The sequence below is a fragment of the Balaenoptera physalus genome (genome assembly GCF_965194825.1).
Source record: "Balaenoptera physalus genome assembly, chromosome: 10".
NCBI classification, from domain to species: Eukaryota; Metazoa; Chordata; class Mammalia; order Artiodactyla; family Balaenopteridae; genus Balaenoptera; species Balaenoptera physalus.
In genome coordinates, this window is record NC_138889.1 from 66911985 (window position 1) to 66928759 (window position 16775).

General features: G+C 46.2%; 1 protein-coding gene and 2 long non-coding RNA genes across 12 annotated transcripts in view; 2 read left to right on the plus strand and 1 right to left on the minus strand.

Moving 5' to 3' along the window:
• The window catches only part of SCUBE2 (signal peptide, CUB domain and EGF like domain containing 2), a 68318-nt gene extending 52749 nt beyond the window's left edge, over nt 1-15569 (minus strand). For 2 of the 10 annotated variants that reach the window (XM_082478078.1, XM_082478080.1), the window contains exons 1-4: nt 15372-15559; nt 14046-14168; nt 7774-7899; nt 3360-3494 (exon numbers count right to left, since the gene is read on the minus strand). In XM_082478078.1, the coding sequence (XP_082334204.1) occupies nt 3360-3494; nt 7774-7899; nt 14046-14168; nt 15372-15492 (505 nt within the window). In that variant the 5' untranslated portion in view covers nt 15493-15559. Of the gene's footprint in view, nt 1-3359; nt 3495-7773; nt 7900-14045; nt 14169-15371 lie in introns of all 10 variants that reach the window. The other 8 variants (XM_082478081.1, XM_082478075.1, XM_082478074.1 and 5 more) reach the window with 8 other exon arrangements.
• LOC309668375 overlaps nt 1-16775 on the plus strand; it is a 485025-nt gene that overhangs the window by 322617 nt on the left and 145633 nt on the right. The window lies entirely within an intron of this gene.
• On the plus strand, nt 3502-5930 carry LOC309668377. The gene is made up of 2 exons (XR_014268204.1): nt 3502-3736; nt 4897-5930. It is a non-coding gene; the product is annotated as an uncharacterized lncRNA (long non-coding RNA).

Below are 16775 nucleotides of genomic sequence, written 5' to 3' on the forward strand. Positions count from 1 at the left end.
GGCCATTGATCTGTGCTTAGCTGGAATGATTGTTTTAATACAAACAGATGTCATTCCTATTCCAAAAGACAGAGCAACAGTTAATACATCCCATATTCTCTTAAAACTATCTTGTTTTTTATCTGACAGTTACAAGCTGTTTGAACTCCACCACTCAATCTGCTGGAAGTTGCTGGGACTCATTCACCCGTGCCAAGGGCTGCTGTCAATTAACACAGAAAGAAGCTTGCACGGGGTCAGTGGAAAGCTCTCTCTTTGCTCTGGCTGGTGACTTCTGAAGGCGTTATTTGCTCCCAGTAATAAGATGGCACAGAAGGTAAGAGTTGCCTCCAGAAGCAGTGTCCTGTCCTCCTAGGAAGGCCCAGCAAGCATTACCTTTGTTCTTGGATCAGCAGAACATCTGAAATAATAAGGTCCAGGAGGCCCAAAGGTAAGCGTAACAGTGCCCAAGAAAAGGCAGCAGTAACATCTGCGAGGTACACTCCTAAACAGGTCAGCTGCTTCTTCCTCCTCTTTTTCTTTTTCATTCTGTTTACAAGTCTGTTCAGACATTTGCAAAGTGACCTTTACTGCCTCAGGGCAATCCATTTACACAAGAGATATTTAGTAAGAACTGACTGTGTGCCAGATACCATGGGGATACAAAGAAGTTGCCCCCTGATGTCATATCATATCAAGCAAGACCTAAAGTTACCAGGAGACATCGGAGGTTTAAATGGCTCTGGAAATGCTAAGGGCTTTTTAAGAGGTGACCCCGAAGCTTTTCACAGTCTCCTGGCTCAAAACAAGGTCACTGCTAGGGGTGGCAGATGGATCTGGTCCAAACTGGGAGGCCCAGCTATGGTTCTGGCTCCCCCAGAAACTGCCCTGGCAGTCCTGTTTCTGGTCGTTAGTTCACCAGGAAGGAAACAGCTCAGAAATGTGAGAAATATCCCATTCTGGTGGTCCCCAGGCTGAGGGGCTCACTGAAGAATATTTCTGGAAACCAAATAAAAATATGCCTTGCAAATAGGGCAAGAAAAGGGGGAAACAGCCTCTGCTGAGAGCACAGCCTCTTCCTCACTAACCTGACACCTTCCTTACTACTCTAAAAAGGCAGCAGTGCAAACATCTAAAAATACTCTCGGAGCGGACAAAACAAAAGAGGAATGCTCATTTGGAGAGCCTGAGCTCCCATGAATAGGCACAAAGGCAGGCTGGGGTGGTGTGTCTCCCTCTAGCCTACCCCCATTACATGGGTGAAAACACACAGTCTCTTTACCAGAGCTTTGGGGTCTCTGAGGATGAAAAAAACACAATAGCTTGAGTTTCTCTCAGAATCAGCTATTAAGATCCCCTATATTAAAGAACATTTAGTAAATAATTATTAAAAACAACAACAGCTACACTAGAAAATACTAGCTTGCAGTGTTTACCTTCTTTCAACCATCTTCAGAGTATCAGCTGTGGGTTTTAACGTCTATTTTAATAAAGTTTCTAAGGGTTTAATATGCACATCAAGGAGGAAACCCTACAGGAACACTGTTTACAGATGGCTCTGTTTGAAGAGTTAAAACCCCAGGATGGAAGGGGGCAGCTGCAGACCGCTCCAATCTGCTGGCTCACGCTGCCGTGAATTTGCCCAGCAATCGGGTTGAAACACAACAGAAAATCACAGAGAGTGCTTCCAGACCACAACTCAAATTCTTGCATTTTGGTTTTTAGCTCCAGACAAATGTGCTCATTTTAAATACTCTTCAGGGGTTCTAAGAATGTCTGAATTGTAGAAAATTTAGAAAACACAAATCGCGGAAAGGAACAGCTCTTGTATTTACTTCTGGTGTGAGAAGCCCGTGTCTGTAATCAGTCTGGGGGGATTGCAGCCTTGTCCAGTCTGGGACAGGAGAAAGGGGCTGAGCCACTGCTCTGGACGAGCGAGGGTAAGAGGTGATCTTAACCACCGAGAGTGGTTTCGTGAGTGGTGGGACCCGTACTGGGGGTGTTCAAGCCCTGGCTTGACCTACAGGGCGCCACCCCCCTCCCCACTGCCTGAAGAGAAAGCCAGAGTGACTTTCCAGGAAGCAGCTGTGAGCAACCAAAAGGGAGAGGCCCTGAGATCCAGATCATTCGTGCTGCTGGCATCTTAGTTCAGCCTCTGACCAGAGGCAGAGCTCACCCAAGAGTCCAGAGAACCCCGGCGGGAAAGTGAAAATGAAACCTAACTGCTACTTAATCAAGGGTCGCACACCTGTATGAGATAAGAGATCCACCTGATTAGGGTCGGAGTCTATGACCACCCAGCTTCCACACTGACAATGAGCAGGCTTGGGGAAAAAGAGCCTCCGACTCCCCATTTCTCTGACCCTTCTTCTTCGTACCCGAACAGGCCTTCTGGTTAGGGATAAGAAAGGGGCCATCACTCTTGGAAAATGAGGCAAAAGTCATCTTCCACAAAGAAACCCTTGAAAAATCACTAAAACCACCACGATTAAAACAATAAATCTACAAATAGTAGAAGAACTGAAAATCACCACATTCTTAAGTTATGAGGATGAATACGCAGCACATGCCAAAAGGAGTTAATAGCCTAGGATTCGGGGCACTTCCCTTAAAAACAGGCACAGGCAACCTTGGGAGACATACAGCCATCAAAATGTGGTTCTTTGGCTTAAGAAAGAGCAGAGAAGAATTAAAAGCACATCACTGAGTTCAAAGTGGCTGATTGGCCAGAAGTACTTAATTCCTCTCCCTCCTGAGAATCCACTGAACTAATAGAAGAATAAAATAGGTATAAACTCAAAGCAGAGAGAACGAGCCATCAGAGGAGAAGAACTTTCTGCAAATTTATGGAGGAATGGTAAATGACAACATGGGTGAAGAAAACCATAGTATAGAGACCCCCAGTCTGGGGAGGGGGTCCACCTGCCCCCTGGAATCCCAGAAGCTCAGAGTTCAAAAACGCAAAACACAGGGAATGCCAGGTCTTGCTGAAAACAGGGCAATTCACTGAGTCTCCAAAGGAAGGCTCCAGCCCCTCCCTCCCCAAAAAATGTGCTGTGGTTTCCAGCACCTTTCTGAAAAACTGGGCAGATCATCCATTGCATTTCTCCTGAGACGTCTAGTCATGTTTGAAATGTACTCCATTTAGAGATTAGAATCAGAGAATGTGAGAGTTTGAAGAGACCTCAGAGCTCACCCAGTCCAACCCACTTTTTTAGCAGGGTGAGAAAGGTGCAGCTAAAATAACCTGCCCACTTGTCCTCAGGCCTCCAGGCTTTCTAAACCCCGTGCTTCCCCTCTAGAGCCTTTGAGGATGGGGGTGGGGGATTCTCAGATGTGACCCTGCCCCCTGCCCCCTGCCCCCAGCTGAGCAGAGCTACCTTCTGAGCGGTGAATGCACGTGTGCTGATTGTCACTCAGGAAAAACCCCTCCTTGCAGCGGCACTCGTAGCTTCCCATGACGTTGACACAGGTGTGCTGGCAGCCGCCATTGTTCTCCAGGCACTCGTCCACATCTGGAGGGGGAGAAGTCTTAGCCTTTGCTTTTGTGACTGCTTCACACACCGCCCCACCCACCACCCCCCTGCCCGGCAGCTCAGGGGCTCCTGCTAAGCAGAGACGGCGAGGTCTCTCGTCAGGTCCTTGCATCACGGAAGCTCTCAGAATTGAAGCCAGTGGGGCTGCAGGTAATTAACCCAGCCCTCATGGGTCTAGAGCTCCCTTAAACAGGCCCTCCACCTGGACACCTGGATAATCAGTAAGTATTTATTGAACACCTCTTTCTTAAGCGCAGTGCTAGAGGAGACAATAAAACACAGATGAGTAAGATCAAATTCCTTTGTTCTGGAGCATCTCCTTCAGCAGAGGGAAAGAGACAACTGTACAAGTAATTGTGAGATTCTAGGCAAAAGAAAGGGTGTGAGCGTAGTACGAAGGCTGGGAGACACGGAGTATGTTCAGATAACAGAGTGTTATTCAATTTGGCTGAAGCACGGTACATGCAGGGAAGTTACAGGAGACAGAGCTGGGAAGATAGACTGGGTCACACTGCAGAGGACCTTGAATAGCAAAGAAGTTCCTGCTTCATTTGAGAGGCAATTGGGAACCCCTGGAGCAGGGTGACATGGTCAGCCCCTCGTGTTGGGAAGGATAAGGCAGCAGCTGAGGGAAGGACACAGGGAAGGGGAAGAATTGAAAGCCTGGGAGTCCAGCTTCACACGTTTGCCTGAAATAGCCATGGCTGGCGCTAGTAGGGGACCGGACCTGGGGCCTGGCAGTGGGGATGCCTAGGATGGAAGAAATAGAAGGGGACTGTGGACAAGGTGCCATGTAGACATGGGGTGAGGTGGCTGAGAAACATGGGGAAGACCAGTGCTGGGTACAGAATTGGGGGTGGAGATGTGGTTGGTCCCCAGCAGGGCAGGGAGATGGTAAGTGTGAGATGCTGACATTCAGGGCTAGCTCCAACAGGCTGTGGGAAGCCTGAGCCTGGTGTAAAGACAGCTTTGAAAACCACTTACTTGTGGTGTCCTGATAAAGTGGTGGATGCAGATGAGAAAGCCAAAGGCAGGAGTGTAGGAAGGGAGAGAAGGCGAGAGAAAGGAGATGGCCAGAGGTAGGATTTGGAGAACACTAGGGGTAGCAGGAGGAGATAGCAGGAGCCCCAGAAAAGGAGCCATCAGCAGGGAGGGAGGGAGCCTTGCCCCAGTTCTATGCCCCCAGGGCGAGGTTAGGGGACCTTCCTTCCACTGTGTCACATACTACCTTGTGTGCGGCTCCATCAATACACTTACCACCATGCATTTTCAGAATCTTTTTTTTTTAATTTGTACCTTTTGACTCCTCAAAATCTTTTACTTATGCATCTCCACTAGATTGCAAACTCCTTGAGGACAGATTTTTTTTTTTTTAATTTAGCATAGCCCTGGAACCTGCAGGCACACATTAACTCTTCAATGCATGAACAAACCAGCAGGAGAGCACAGCATCATCAGAGTTAAAGAAGAGGAAACTTCTAGAAAAATCTCAGACATGACAGAAGCTCAAGGAGAAGGCTGATGTGAAAGCAATTTATTTTCTCTAGCCCTGATTTCCCATGTGCCTGTCACTAGCTCCTGGGGGCATCCGTAACAAGAACATTCACATTTAAATATCTGTTATCTGGTTTCAAGCTTCAGATTTTACAGTCATCTGTCCTCGCACACTACCCAGCAGATGCCTTTCTAAACTGATGGGACTTAAGCCATCCCCTGAAGCCTAACAGACTTGCCCTTCTCTGTGCCAAAGGGTGAAGGGAGCACATTCCAGAGGGCGAGATGTGCTGGAACACACCTGGCCCCGCTGTTCCACAGCGAGGACTGGGGTGAGCAGGAGAGATGTTTCCCTGAACACCAAATCCTGGCCTGGCTCTAAGTAAAAGTGTGCTCCCCTCTGAGCTGCACCACCCCACCCCATGTTTAACCCACTATTCCTTTTCTCCAAAGCAATTAGAAATGTATCAAGTTGGGTGATGCACTCTGATTGAACTAATACAAAAGTTCACATGCACAAATGTGTATCACTAGGCTGGTGAGTTTCTGCAGAATGTAAAACAGTGTTTTACAACCCTGGCTGCATGTTAGAACCCTGATGTCCGGACCCCACCTCCTAAGACACTGATCTCACTAGCCTTGGATGAGACCTGGACAGTGGTGTCATTTTAAACTTCTCAAGTGATGTCAATGTGCTACAGGACCTAGTAGCTATGTTGTGCTCCCAGACATTCAATAAATAGAAGCCGAATTCAGGTGGGGTGAGCTGTGTGGAAGAGCTGCATTTTGTTTTTCAGGCTCACAGGCACCCAGGATATCCGAGCACTCTGGGTCGAGTGCCAGAGCTAAGTGGTGTTTGTACTCTGCATATCCTGGCTAATACACTAGCAGCTAATTGTGCGGTCAGGGGGCCGAGGAGAGGTAAGGGTCATCCCAGAGAACACAGGAAACCGTCCCTCCTAAAAAATTTTGGCTCTGAGCTCCTTTCTTGTCACAAAATGCTTGTGCTCTTTCAAGTCCAAATGGCAGCGAAGTCTCTGTGTGTGCTGGTCCTGCTCTTCTCCATGTACCACTGTATTTTCTCGTGCCTTCCTTTTCATAGAATCCTTAGCCCCTTCAGATATACTCAGTGGATGCTCCGGGTTTTTCTCCAAGGCAGACCCTTGCTACCAAACCCACAAAGAGACCCCAAAGAGGGGAAATGCAGATACTCTGCTGAAATATCTGTGTTAGCAGCCAGGCAAGGAAGGACTTGGGGCCTCAGGCCTTTACTCCAAACCACCCCACCCAACCTGGCCCAGGTCCTTAACTCTTGGAAGTTTCCACTTTTTGTTCTTAGGAAGCTCATACTTCCTCCAAGCTGTGGGTTTGGGCACAACTGTGATGACTGGATCTTCCATCAAATACAAATCCTCAAAATGCCATTGGCTAATCAAAGGGAAATGAGTGATTTCCCCTAGAAAATGGTTTAAAAAAAAAAAACCACATGGTATGCTTCTCAACAAATTACACACTAAAAGTGATTTCTTTTTTTTTAAAGTTTTTAATTAATCTCAATTTATTGCTGCTCTCAGGATTGTCTCTCTAATGTGTCTTTTTGTGGTGCTAATGGCCTAGAAAGTCTGCAGAGGGGTTAGTGACTCCCCAGCCCTCAATCAATTCTTCCTGATAGCTGCAGGCTTAGAAGGCCAAGTGGTCTGACCAGTACTTGACCTCTCACACAGGGCTCAAAGAGGAAGGGACAGAGTCTACATCAGGATGGGGCTCCAGGTGACATGATAAAGGTCATATCAGGGCTTAGTCCCAAATACTCTCCTTCCCCAACATGAAAAATACAAGTTCTGCCTGTACTCATTTAGTGACTTTTATGCTGATCTCAAAGCATTTGATCAAGTGGCCATTCCCACTGCACAGCAAGGGAGCATCTGAATAGCTGTCCCCACAGAGCCAGGGCCTGGCTCAAGCTGCTCCTTGGTTAGCCAAGTGGATATAAGTGGGTCAACCACATGAAGGATCATCAGTGTCAAAGGAATGTGATGCCATCTGGGTCCCATGTCCTCCTGTACCACTGCTAACACCAGTCTTAAAGTGCAAATAGACCACAAACACTTGCCTTCCAGGTGTGCTGCATCTTCTAAGACCATCCAACATTCAACCCTATCCAACTGCTTGCTATTTTTAAATTCTGTTTTATTCCTGGCATAAGGAACCAATGTAAACAATACTCTTTGCAGTCCCTAACTCAGAAACTGAAACTCCAACAGATGTTTCTGGTTTGTGGAATACTAGGAGGATGTTAATGGAAGGTTTCTATTTGAATTTCTCTCTCTTTAAAGAAAAAAGAGGAGGGTCTACCTCGCTGAGATCCAAGTACACATGTGGAATCTTCAGGACAAGTAGTTTTACATGATTCTGGAAGAGAGACACTTACCATTGAAGAAATGGTTATAAGTCAAGACCCTTTTAACACAAGACCAAAGATCTTAAAGGTTACAAGTCAATGCCAGAAAATCAATAAGTAGTAATGTCAATGTCCACCCACCTCCTTGGACTAATGGAGGATTTATATTATGAATGATCACATAAAAACTAAAATACTTAACCTGGTTTTCTATCAGGGAGTGTGATTTCTAGGGAGCCAGAAAACAAAGGTCTCTGATCCCATTTTTCTTTTAATGAGTATGTTTTTGTCAAAGAAAAGAAAGGGGTGGAGGTGCCGGAGGGTAGGTAAAGGAGAATTACCATTTCCAACAGTTTTCCTTACCAAGACAATTATGACCGTCATGAGCCAACATGAAGCCGTCAAAACAAGTGCAGCGATAATTGCCGGGAATATTCAAACAGTCATGGACACAGCCTCCATTGAGTTCATTTTCACATTCATCAATATCTGAGGAGTAAAACAGAAGTAAACCACACAAGCACTATTTCTTTAGTGTGGAGAAATATGCATTTACCTTTTAATCAGCCATCCCACATCTAGCAATCTCCAACAACAGAAAAATAAATATGCATAAGGTTATTCGCTGCAGCATTTGTAATTACAAAATATTGGAAACAACCTAAATGCCCATGCACAGCAAGCAGTTGAAGAATTAAGGTATCTTTACTTGGTGGAATACTATGCAGCTGTTAAAAAGAAACAATGAGATAGATCTCTACGAACTGATTTGGAGTGATTTCTAGAATATACTGATAAGTAAAAAAAAAATCAAAATGTAAAAGAGTATCTGTAGTATGTTATCTTCATGTAAAAAATAAGGAGGTACACACATACACACACACATACACACACACACACACGAAATTCCAGCACGCTTTTTTTTGCAGAACTTGACAAGCTTATCTCAAAATTTATATGGAAATGCAAAAGACTCAGAAGAGGGAAAACAATTTTGAAAAAAGAGAACAGATTTGGAGAATTTTCTGTTACTATAAAGCTACAGTTATCAAGACAGTGTGTGGTACAGGCATAGAGGCAGACAAATAGATCAATGGAACAGAATCAGAGTCCAGAAATAAACCCTTATATTTATGGTCACTTGATTTTAGACAAAAGTGCTAAGGCAATTTATTGGAAGAAATGATAGTCTTTTTAACAAATGGTGCTGAGACAATTGGATATCCATACGCAAAAAAGGTTGATTTAGGCCCTTAACTCAGACCATACACAAAAATCACAAAATGCATCAGAGACCTAAATGTAAGAGCTAAAACTAGAAAGCTTTTAAGAGAAAATATAAAACTTTCATGAGAAAATCTTTGAGACCTTGGGTTAGGTAAAGATTTTTTAGATACAACACCAGATACAACACCAAACACACAATCCATAAATCTAAAAATTAATAAATTGGACTTTGTGAAAATTTAAAACTTTTGTACTTCAAAAGACATTAAGAAAATGAAGAGAAGTCACAAACTGGTAGAAAATATCTGCAAATCACATACCTTATAAAGGGTTTATAAAGAACTCTTACAATTCAATAAGAAGACAAACAACCCAACTTTAGAATGGGCAAGACATTTGAATCGACATTTTACCAGAGACAATACGCTAATGGCTAATAAGCACATGAAAAAAATGTACATCATTAATTATTCGAGAAATTCTAATTATAATCACGAGATACCATTTCACACTCCCTAGAACAGTTATAATAAAAAAGACAGACAATGACAAATGTTGGCAAGGATGTAGAGAAATGGGAAACCTCATACATTGCTGATGGTAATATAAGATGACATAGTCGCTTTGGAAAGTTCCTTGGCAGTTCCTTAAAAGGTTAAACACAAATTTACCATATGACCCAGAAATTCTACTCCTAGGTATGTATGAAGAGAAATGCAAAATCATGTCTACAGAAAGACTTGCAGGTGAATACTCTTGGCAGCATTTTTATTTATAATAGCCCAAAAGTAGAAACAACCCAAATGTTCATGAAATACTAGATAACAATAAAAAGGAATGAAATACCAGTACAGGATACAACATGGATGAACCTCAAAAACATTATGCTAAGTGAAAGAAACCAAACACAAAAGACCACATCTTGTATGATTTCATTTATATGAAATGTCCAGAAAAGGCAAATCTACAGAGACAGGAAATAGATTAGTGGTTGCCTGGAACTGGGGCTGGGAACAAGGATCTTACTGTGACGAGGAAAATGCTTGAAAACTGTATTATGTGATGACTGCACAACTCAACTAATTTACCCAAAATCATTGATTTGTACACTGACTTAGAATTGGTGAATTTTATGGTATGTAAATTATAACTCAATAAAGCAGTTAAAAAGAAAATACATAGTTAGCTGCTTATTTGTGCAAAAGAAATACAGGAAGGATAAACCAGAAACCACAGAGATTGGTGACCCATGGTGTGTGGGAGGAGGGGCGGAAATAAGGAGGAACGGGAACAGGAAAGGAACAAGAGGAAGGAGTCGCACTTCTCTGAGTTTTTGAACTGCTTTGACTCTCAGAACCATGGTGATGTTTTACATACACACACATCAACCAGGAAGCAAGAGTGACGGTGACAAGAGGGATTGAAAAATGGAACACAGAGAGAAACAAATGAACCTAACTGTATTGTAAATGAGTAACACACCACACTGAAGGGGATGGGGAAGAAAAGTACTAGCCTAAGTATGTTTGAAAAATAGTAGCTTGACTGGATGTTATAAGCCCAAATACAAAAATAGTTGTATACAAATACTGGACCCTAATTATTAAATCCGTTTTACTCCCAGGATTATAGAGTAGTAATTCGGTAAATACTTTATGTGTATACTGGGATTGAACAAATAGGTGCATATATTGCAGATAATGAGAGCCAGGTTTCTCACTGTTGGAGAAAGAAGTTATGAATAAGCCAAGAGGGAGGTTAGAATGAATCCTGTGATACTGTTTTGGAATCTGAAGTATCAGTGTAACTCACTGTTTTTAATATATATATAGAAATGGATAGATACAAGGAATAAATATAGATAACTGTGTATGTGTGGGTTAGTACACATACATATATTTCCTAGCTCTGTCCACTTAGAGGGCCTAGGAGGAATGACATCCCAGTAACAATGAAAACACCAAGCATCCAGATCTTGGTTTCTATACATCCTTTTCCAATAAAAGGAAAACCAGTGCTCCCAGAGAAGTAATTGATTCCGGGGCTGGGGAGGGGAAAATACAGGTGGAGGCTGGAGCATTTTGTGGTACCAGAAAATTAGGAATTTCTCAAAAAATGATGGAGCCATGTCAACAGGACACAGGAGACCATGTGAAGGAGCTCCCAATGGCTAAAGCTGGAACAAATTGAGCCAAAAATAAATAACTATATAATTAAATAAATACCCGTGAGTCCATACTGGCATAAATACATAAACACATAAATCAATGCATAAATAAATGGGGGAGGAGGGACAGATCTTCCTTACAGAAGAATCCCAATTAATAGATGTGTAAGGAACTAGAGAAATACAAAATTACCAAGAGTCACATATCACAGTAATAATTGTTGCAGGCAAGATCCACAGTTGGGTGCTAAAATCAGCATAGGCTGAAAATATCTGCCCCAATATATATATATATACATATATATGTGTATATATATATATATATATATACTGAAAGGGGAAAGAATAGTAACTTTGTAGTGGAGAAACCCAGAATACACCATTTTAACCAGATGATCAAGATTAACATCACCTGTAGTGGGAATGTTGACATAATGTGCCCCAGATGTGATGCACTGAAAAGCACACAATAGCACTTCTGTAGCAGCTTTGCCGAAAGCTTCACTTTTGTATTACTACAAATGCATAACCTCAATTTTATCTAGAGAAGACATAGGACATTCTCTTATCGCATCAGTTCCTACCATACTACTTCTCATCATGTGAAAACATAAGGCCGACAAAAGAACTGAACAGTACTCATCAATGTGTCACTGCCGTGAAAGACCAGGAAAGACTGAGGAACCGTCACAGAATGGAAGAGACAAAGGAGACAATAGTTAAATGTAATGTGGGACTTTGAGTTGGATTCTGGAAGAAAAATAATAGAAAAACTGTTAGGGAAAAACTGGTGACATTTGAGTGAGTCTATAGTTTATTTAATAATATTGTGCCAGTGTTAATTTCCTGGTTTTGATACTGTACTACGGTTATATAAATTGTTAACATTAGGGTAAGATAAGTGACAGACATATGTGAAGAATTCTGCACTAGTTTTGCAAATTTTCTGAAGTCTAAAATTATTTCAAAATACAAAGTAAAAAAAAAACAAAAATACAAAGGCCAAGTCTAGATTCATCCCTGTTAAACCTGATTCAGTTCCTTAAACTGAGAAATAAGGACCATATAATTAATACTGACCACTGAAACATCCCCTCCCCAAAGTCTGGGATATAAGCTAAGATCATTTAGCATAAAACATCATTTACCTAAAGCCACTTCTGAATCACATTATTTTAAAAATACTTATTCAGGGCCCATACTTTCATTTTTCCAACATTTTGGCAGAAGAAATTTGTGGAGGATAAAATTCTGTTCACTCTGAGCAAACCAGTTCCCATCCTTGAACTTAAATAGGGGCAAGAGACTTCGGTGATAATCACAACACAAATGATACCACAGATTGGACCCAAGAGGCTTAAAAACTAATAAGCCAGGAAATACACACAAAAGAGTTACATCTTTGAATATCTATATTTTTGAATCTTTGCAATCCCCATTTTCTTTCCTTTTCCTTCCTGGAAGAAAGTTTCCATTTCTGGATCCCTGTACCAGAAATCCAAACTAAACAGGGACATCCTGATTCACTAGGTTTATAAACACTACAAGTATTCAAAAGATCAAATCCTTCTTAACAGGGAGAACATATGGTCTCTGTTAACAGTGATTACCTGTGGATAAATAGGAAGGTCTGTACTTTTCTATTTTACACATTTTTGTATTGTTTTGTATTGACTTTTTATAACAATAATCACATATTATTTTAAAACCAATTGAAAGGTATAAAAGCAGCGATGCCAGTCAATCATTCATTATTTTAAACTCAATAGTAGACTTTTCACTCTAAACTGTTAGCAATTCAATTTCATTTGTGATAAGCCAAACCCAACAGCTAAGAATAACCAAACTCTTGCCACTTGTCATTCAGCATTATTTACTAAATAAGTACTTTATCCAAAAGAAACCTTGGCAGGGTTTCTACCCCCAGAGAGCATACAGTGACTGAAGGTCACAGTGAAAAAGTGAACATTTTTTTCCCCAAACAGGGTACCAACATGTGTGAATTCCAGTACTGTAAATAGAATATTTAATACGGTGAGGATGTGGTATGGAGGAACTGGCAGAGAGATGTTTCAGAGAGAGGTACTCTTTTGGCCTCCCATGATGTAGGGCAGATAGAGAGATGGCTGTCTGTCTCTGGGAAAATATGAGCCTGAAGAAACAGAAGGGCTTTATGGATGGACCACCAATTCCACTTGCTGCGAACCTGACCAGGAGCACGTCTCCTTTGATGGGGGAGGCAGGAGTTTTGCTCCTCCTGCACAAAGGAGACCATAAATTTATTAGGATTTCTCACCCAACCAAAGAGGGACACCAGGAGGCTGCGTGAACAGCAGAGACGTGGGGTCGGGGACAGAGCTAGAGTGGGGATCTGACTTTTTTTCACCTGCCGGCTAATTGTGTGATCATGCCCACAACCCCTTTCCCGATTCCCCTGAGCCTCAGTGTCCCTATCAGTGACACGAGGGAGAGGATTGGCTCAGAGCTCCCTGAAGAGCCCTGCCAGCTCCAACATGCCACAGTTTCCATGCCCCAAGCAGCCTCTTCCTATGACAGTCCAGTCTGCAGCTAGTTCTCAATGGCAGAGTTCCTGACACTGAGCTAATCCCCCGTGGTCCAGAACACAAAATGGCAAAGTCCAGACTTCAGGCTCCCAGATCTAGAGCTCTAAGGGCTTAAAATATCACTCCACACATCCTTCCAGGGCCAACTTGCAGCTCCAAATGGGGCAGGCTCTTGGTGCAGCTCTAAAGCTTGGCAGGTCACAACGCCAAACCGCCCGAAGTCAAGGACAAGATGGAGCCACCAGAACCTCAGGGGAGGGCAGGACTCTGGCACTCAGACTTCAGAGCAAGGGTGCTGCCCCAGGGAGGAACAGGATCAGCACAGGATCAGCCCTGTTCTGGAAGTATGGCTCTCCTGATCAACATGGCTGTTGACTTTCTGCCCCCAAACTGAGTGGGACCAAAAGATACTAAAGCAGCTCTTTTCCTTTGCAGAAGCTAGACAAAAGGACATTTCAGAGCCAGATAAAACTGTATGATCAGCTCTCGGGAAGACCTGATGTTCCCTGTTTTTTAAGGATCTGACATGCATTTCAGAGAGTAGGTGATGTGACCCGGGGTGGGGGGTGGGAGGGCTGTTGAAGCACTTTTACCAACGCAAGTGGCCACGACAAGAGCTGAGGAGGTAGGGAGCTTCCCCTGCTGGCCCACCCACTGCTGGTCCCCAAGTCACTTACCCTCGCACTGCCTGCCCTCCCCTTGGTAGCCAGGCCTGCAGGAGCACTTGTAGGAGGTGGGTGTGTTCTGACACAGGGCATTGGTGTGGCAGTCATCTAGCCCCTGGGCACACTCGTCCACGTCTGCAAAAGAGCACAGCAGCTCCTGATATGGTGCCCCAAGCCCTGGTGACCTGGCCTTGGCCCCTCTCTAGCATCATCTCCCACCAGCCCATCCCACTTCATGCCTCGCCAGCTAAGCTGCTTAGGAGCCCGTGGGATGAACTGGACCATGTCCAGGCCCCTGTTTCCAGGCACAGCCTGTTCCCTCTGACTGGGATACCCTCTCCACTGGCCTTCAAGACTCAGCTCAGATCCACCTCCTCTAGGAAGCCTGCCAGGACCCCAGAGTGTAGGTGAGGTGTCCCCCAGGATATGCTTACATGTCACATTGCCACTGTTTTCCTGCCTGCCTCCCCATCTAGATGGTGTCTTGATTACATATTGGACCTGTGTCCCTGAGGCCAAACACAGTGCCTGGCACATGAGTAGGTGATGGTAAAGGCCTGCTGAAGGAAAGAGCAAGTTGGCAAAAATGCTCTGAAAACCGAGCAGTGTCTGTCAGCTTTCTCAGGGTTTGGGGTATGGGGGGAAAGCTCGCCCTGGGCTCTGAGCACACCGTCCTGAACCCTCAGACCATGCAGAGAGGTACTGGTGCCCCCCTCCACCCCTTCACCGCTGCCCACCCTCTCAACCTGGAAACCGGCCTTGGCAGAAGCCTTTCCTTGGCTGATACCCCTTCCAGGATGTTCATTAAAAACAAGAGTTTTGAAAGTATTCCAAGTCCAGTTAGTGCACAACGGGTATTCCCAGATTCTCAAGCAGCAGCTGTTCCACAGATAGAAAAATCCCTGGAGCCGACCCTGAAGCCCCCAGGAGAGCTTCGCGGCCCCAGAGGAAAGGAGCGCGGCTGCCATAACCTCACTATGGACCGCGGCCGGAGCCCTCAGTTTCCCCACCTCCGCAAGGAGACTCCAAAGCCCTGCTCCCCGCTCAGCCCGCGCGAGTCTGCCCAGCAGGCGCTCCCCGGGGACCGCGGCGGGAACTGTCATCAGCCCCGGGTCCGAGGCCGGGCCGCGCACTCAGGCCCTGGGCCTCTGGCCCGCGCGGTGGCAGCGCCTCCGCCTGGCCTGCGGGTGCGGCCCCAGGGGAACGGGGGCCACGCGGAGCTCCGCAGCCGAGCCCCGGCTCCGCTCGCCCCGGGCGCCCCCGCGAGGGGCACGGGACCCCTTCCCGGCGCCCGCCCCGCCCTCCGTGCCAGGTGCGCCCCCGCGGCCGGACACTCACCCTCTGGCGGCCCTGCGGCGCGGCCCCGACCGGGCGGGACGGCCGCCGTCAGCAGCAGCGGCAACAGCAGCGGCAGCAGCGCCCGGGCCGCCCAGGGGCAGCCAAGGCCCGCGACCCCCATGGAAGGCGCGGCGGCTGCGGGCAGAGACGGCGGAGCGCGGGCGGCGAGCGCGGCGGCGGCTCCGGGAGGTGTGTGCGGGCGCCCTGCCCGCCGCGCTCTGACACCCCCGGCCCGGCCCCGCCCGGCCCCCGAGCCCCGGCCTCATTTTCACACGGTCCTCCGCGGGCCGCCCCTCCCGGCCCCCTCCCTTCCCCCTCACGGCCCGGGCGGAGGGGGCGCGGCCGCGGTGGCCGGAGGACGGCTGTCAGCCTGGCGGGGGTGGGCCCGGCGGGCCGCGAGGCCCCCGCCGCGCAGGCCCCCGCCCCAAACCCGCTGCTCCCGCACCGCCGCGGCGCTCCGGCCCGCAGAGAGCCTCGTGCGCCGCCCGCTCGCGGCGTCCTCCAACTTGACCCGGTCCCTCTTGTGAAGACAAACAGCACTTCTAGCCTGAAATACTCGGACACGGGGCACCCAGAAAGTGTCCTGTGTAGCTCAGAGTCCTATAGTCCCCAAACCCCAAAACCACCTATGGGGCTTACCCGTCTCTCCACTTAGGAGGGGGAATGTGGATGGAATGAAAGTGATTCCACAGACTTCGGAACCTCAGGAGAACTCAACGGAGAGGGTAAGCCCAGCTTCTCTGCTCACCTCAGCACACGCTGTCTACACCCTTCTCCGTTCTGCCCAACCCAGGCCTTCTCTGATCCCCTGCCCCCAAGTCCTGGGAGGACAGTGGCCCACTTGTCCCCCCCTGGGGCACTGCTGAGACTGTCCCTCTCTGGCACAGTGCTGGGCCCAGAAGCACGGCACAAAGTATTCATTTCACTGAAAACCGGTTAAATGTATCTTCAGAGCAGCTTAAAGGTGAAGTGAAAGGGGGCCAGAATGTCAAGGGTGAGCCACCAGGACACAAGACAGCCCAACATGGGCACAGGTGGTATCTACGACCACCCGAACTCATAAACATCAGGTCTGGCCAGCTGCAGATACAGGCAGTGCTTGTCACCTGGCCCTCCAAGCAAGACATCCTTATAAGGGAACACACCTGCACAGGGCCTTCCCACACCACCCTAGGCACAGGTGACTGGGGCCAACCACACGCAGCATCAGAATCGCTCCAGGAACGAAGGTAGTAGCAATTCTCAGATGCAACAAAACACCATACTCAGGGATTTTAATGTTCTTTGTTTGAGCTTCTCTGTATATATTAAGTTTTCTCCTGTGAATATATGCATACATATATGTATGTATGTGTGTGTATATATATTCATTCCTTTGATAATCAGAAAAAAATAAACATCACA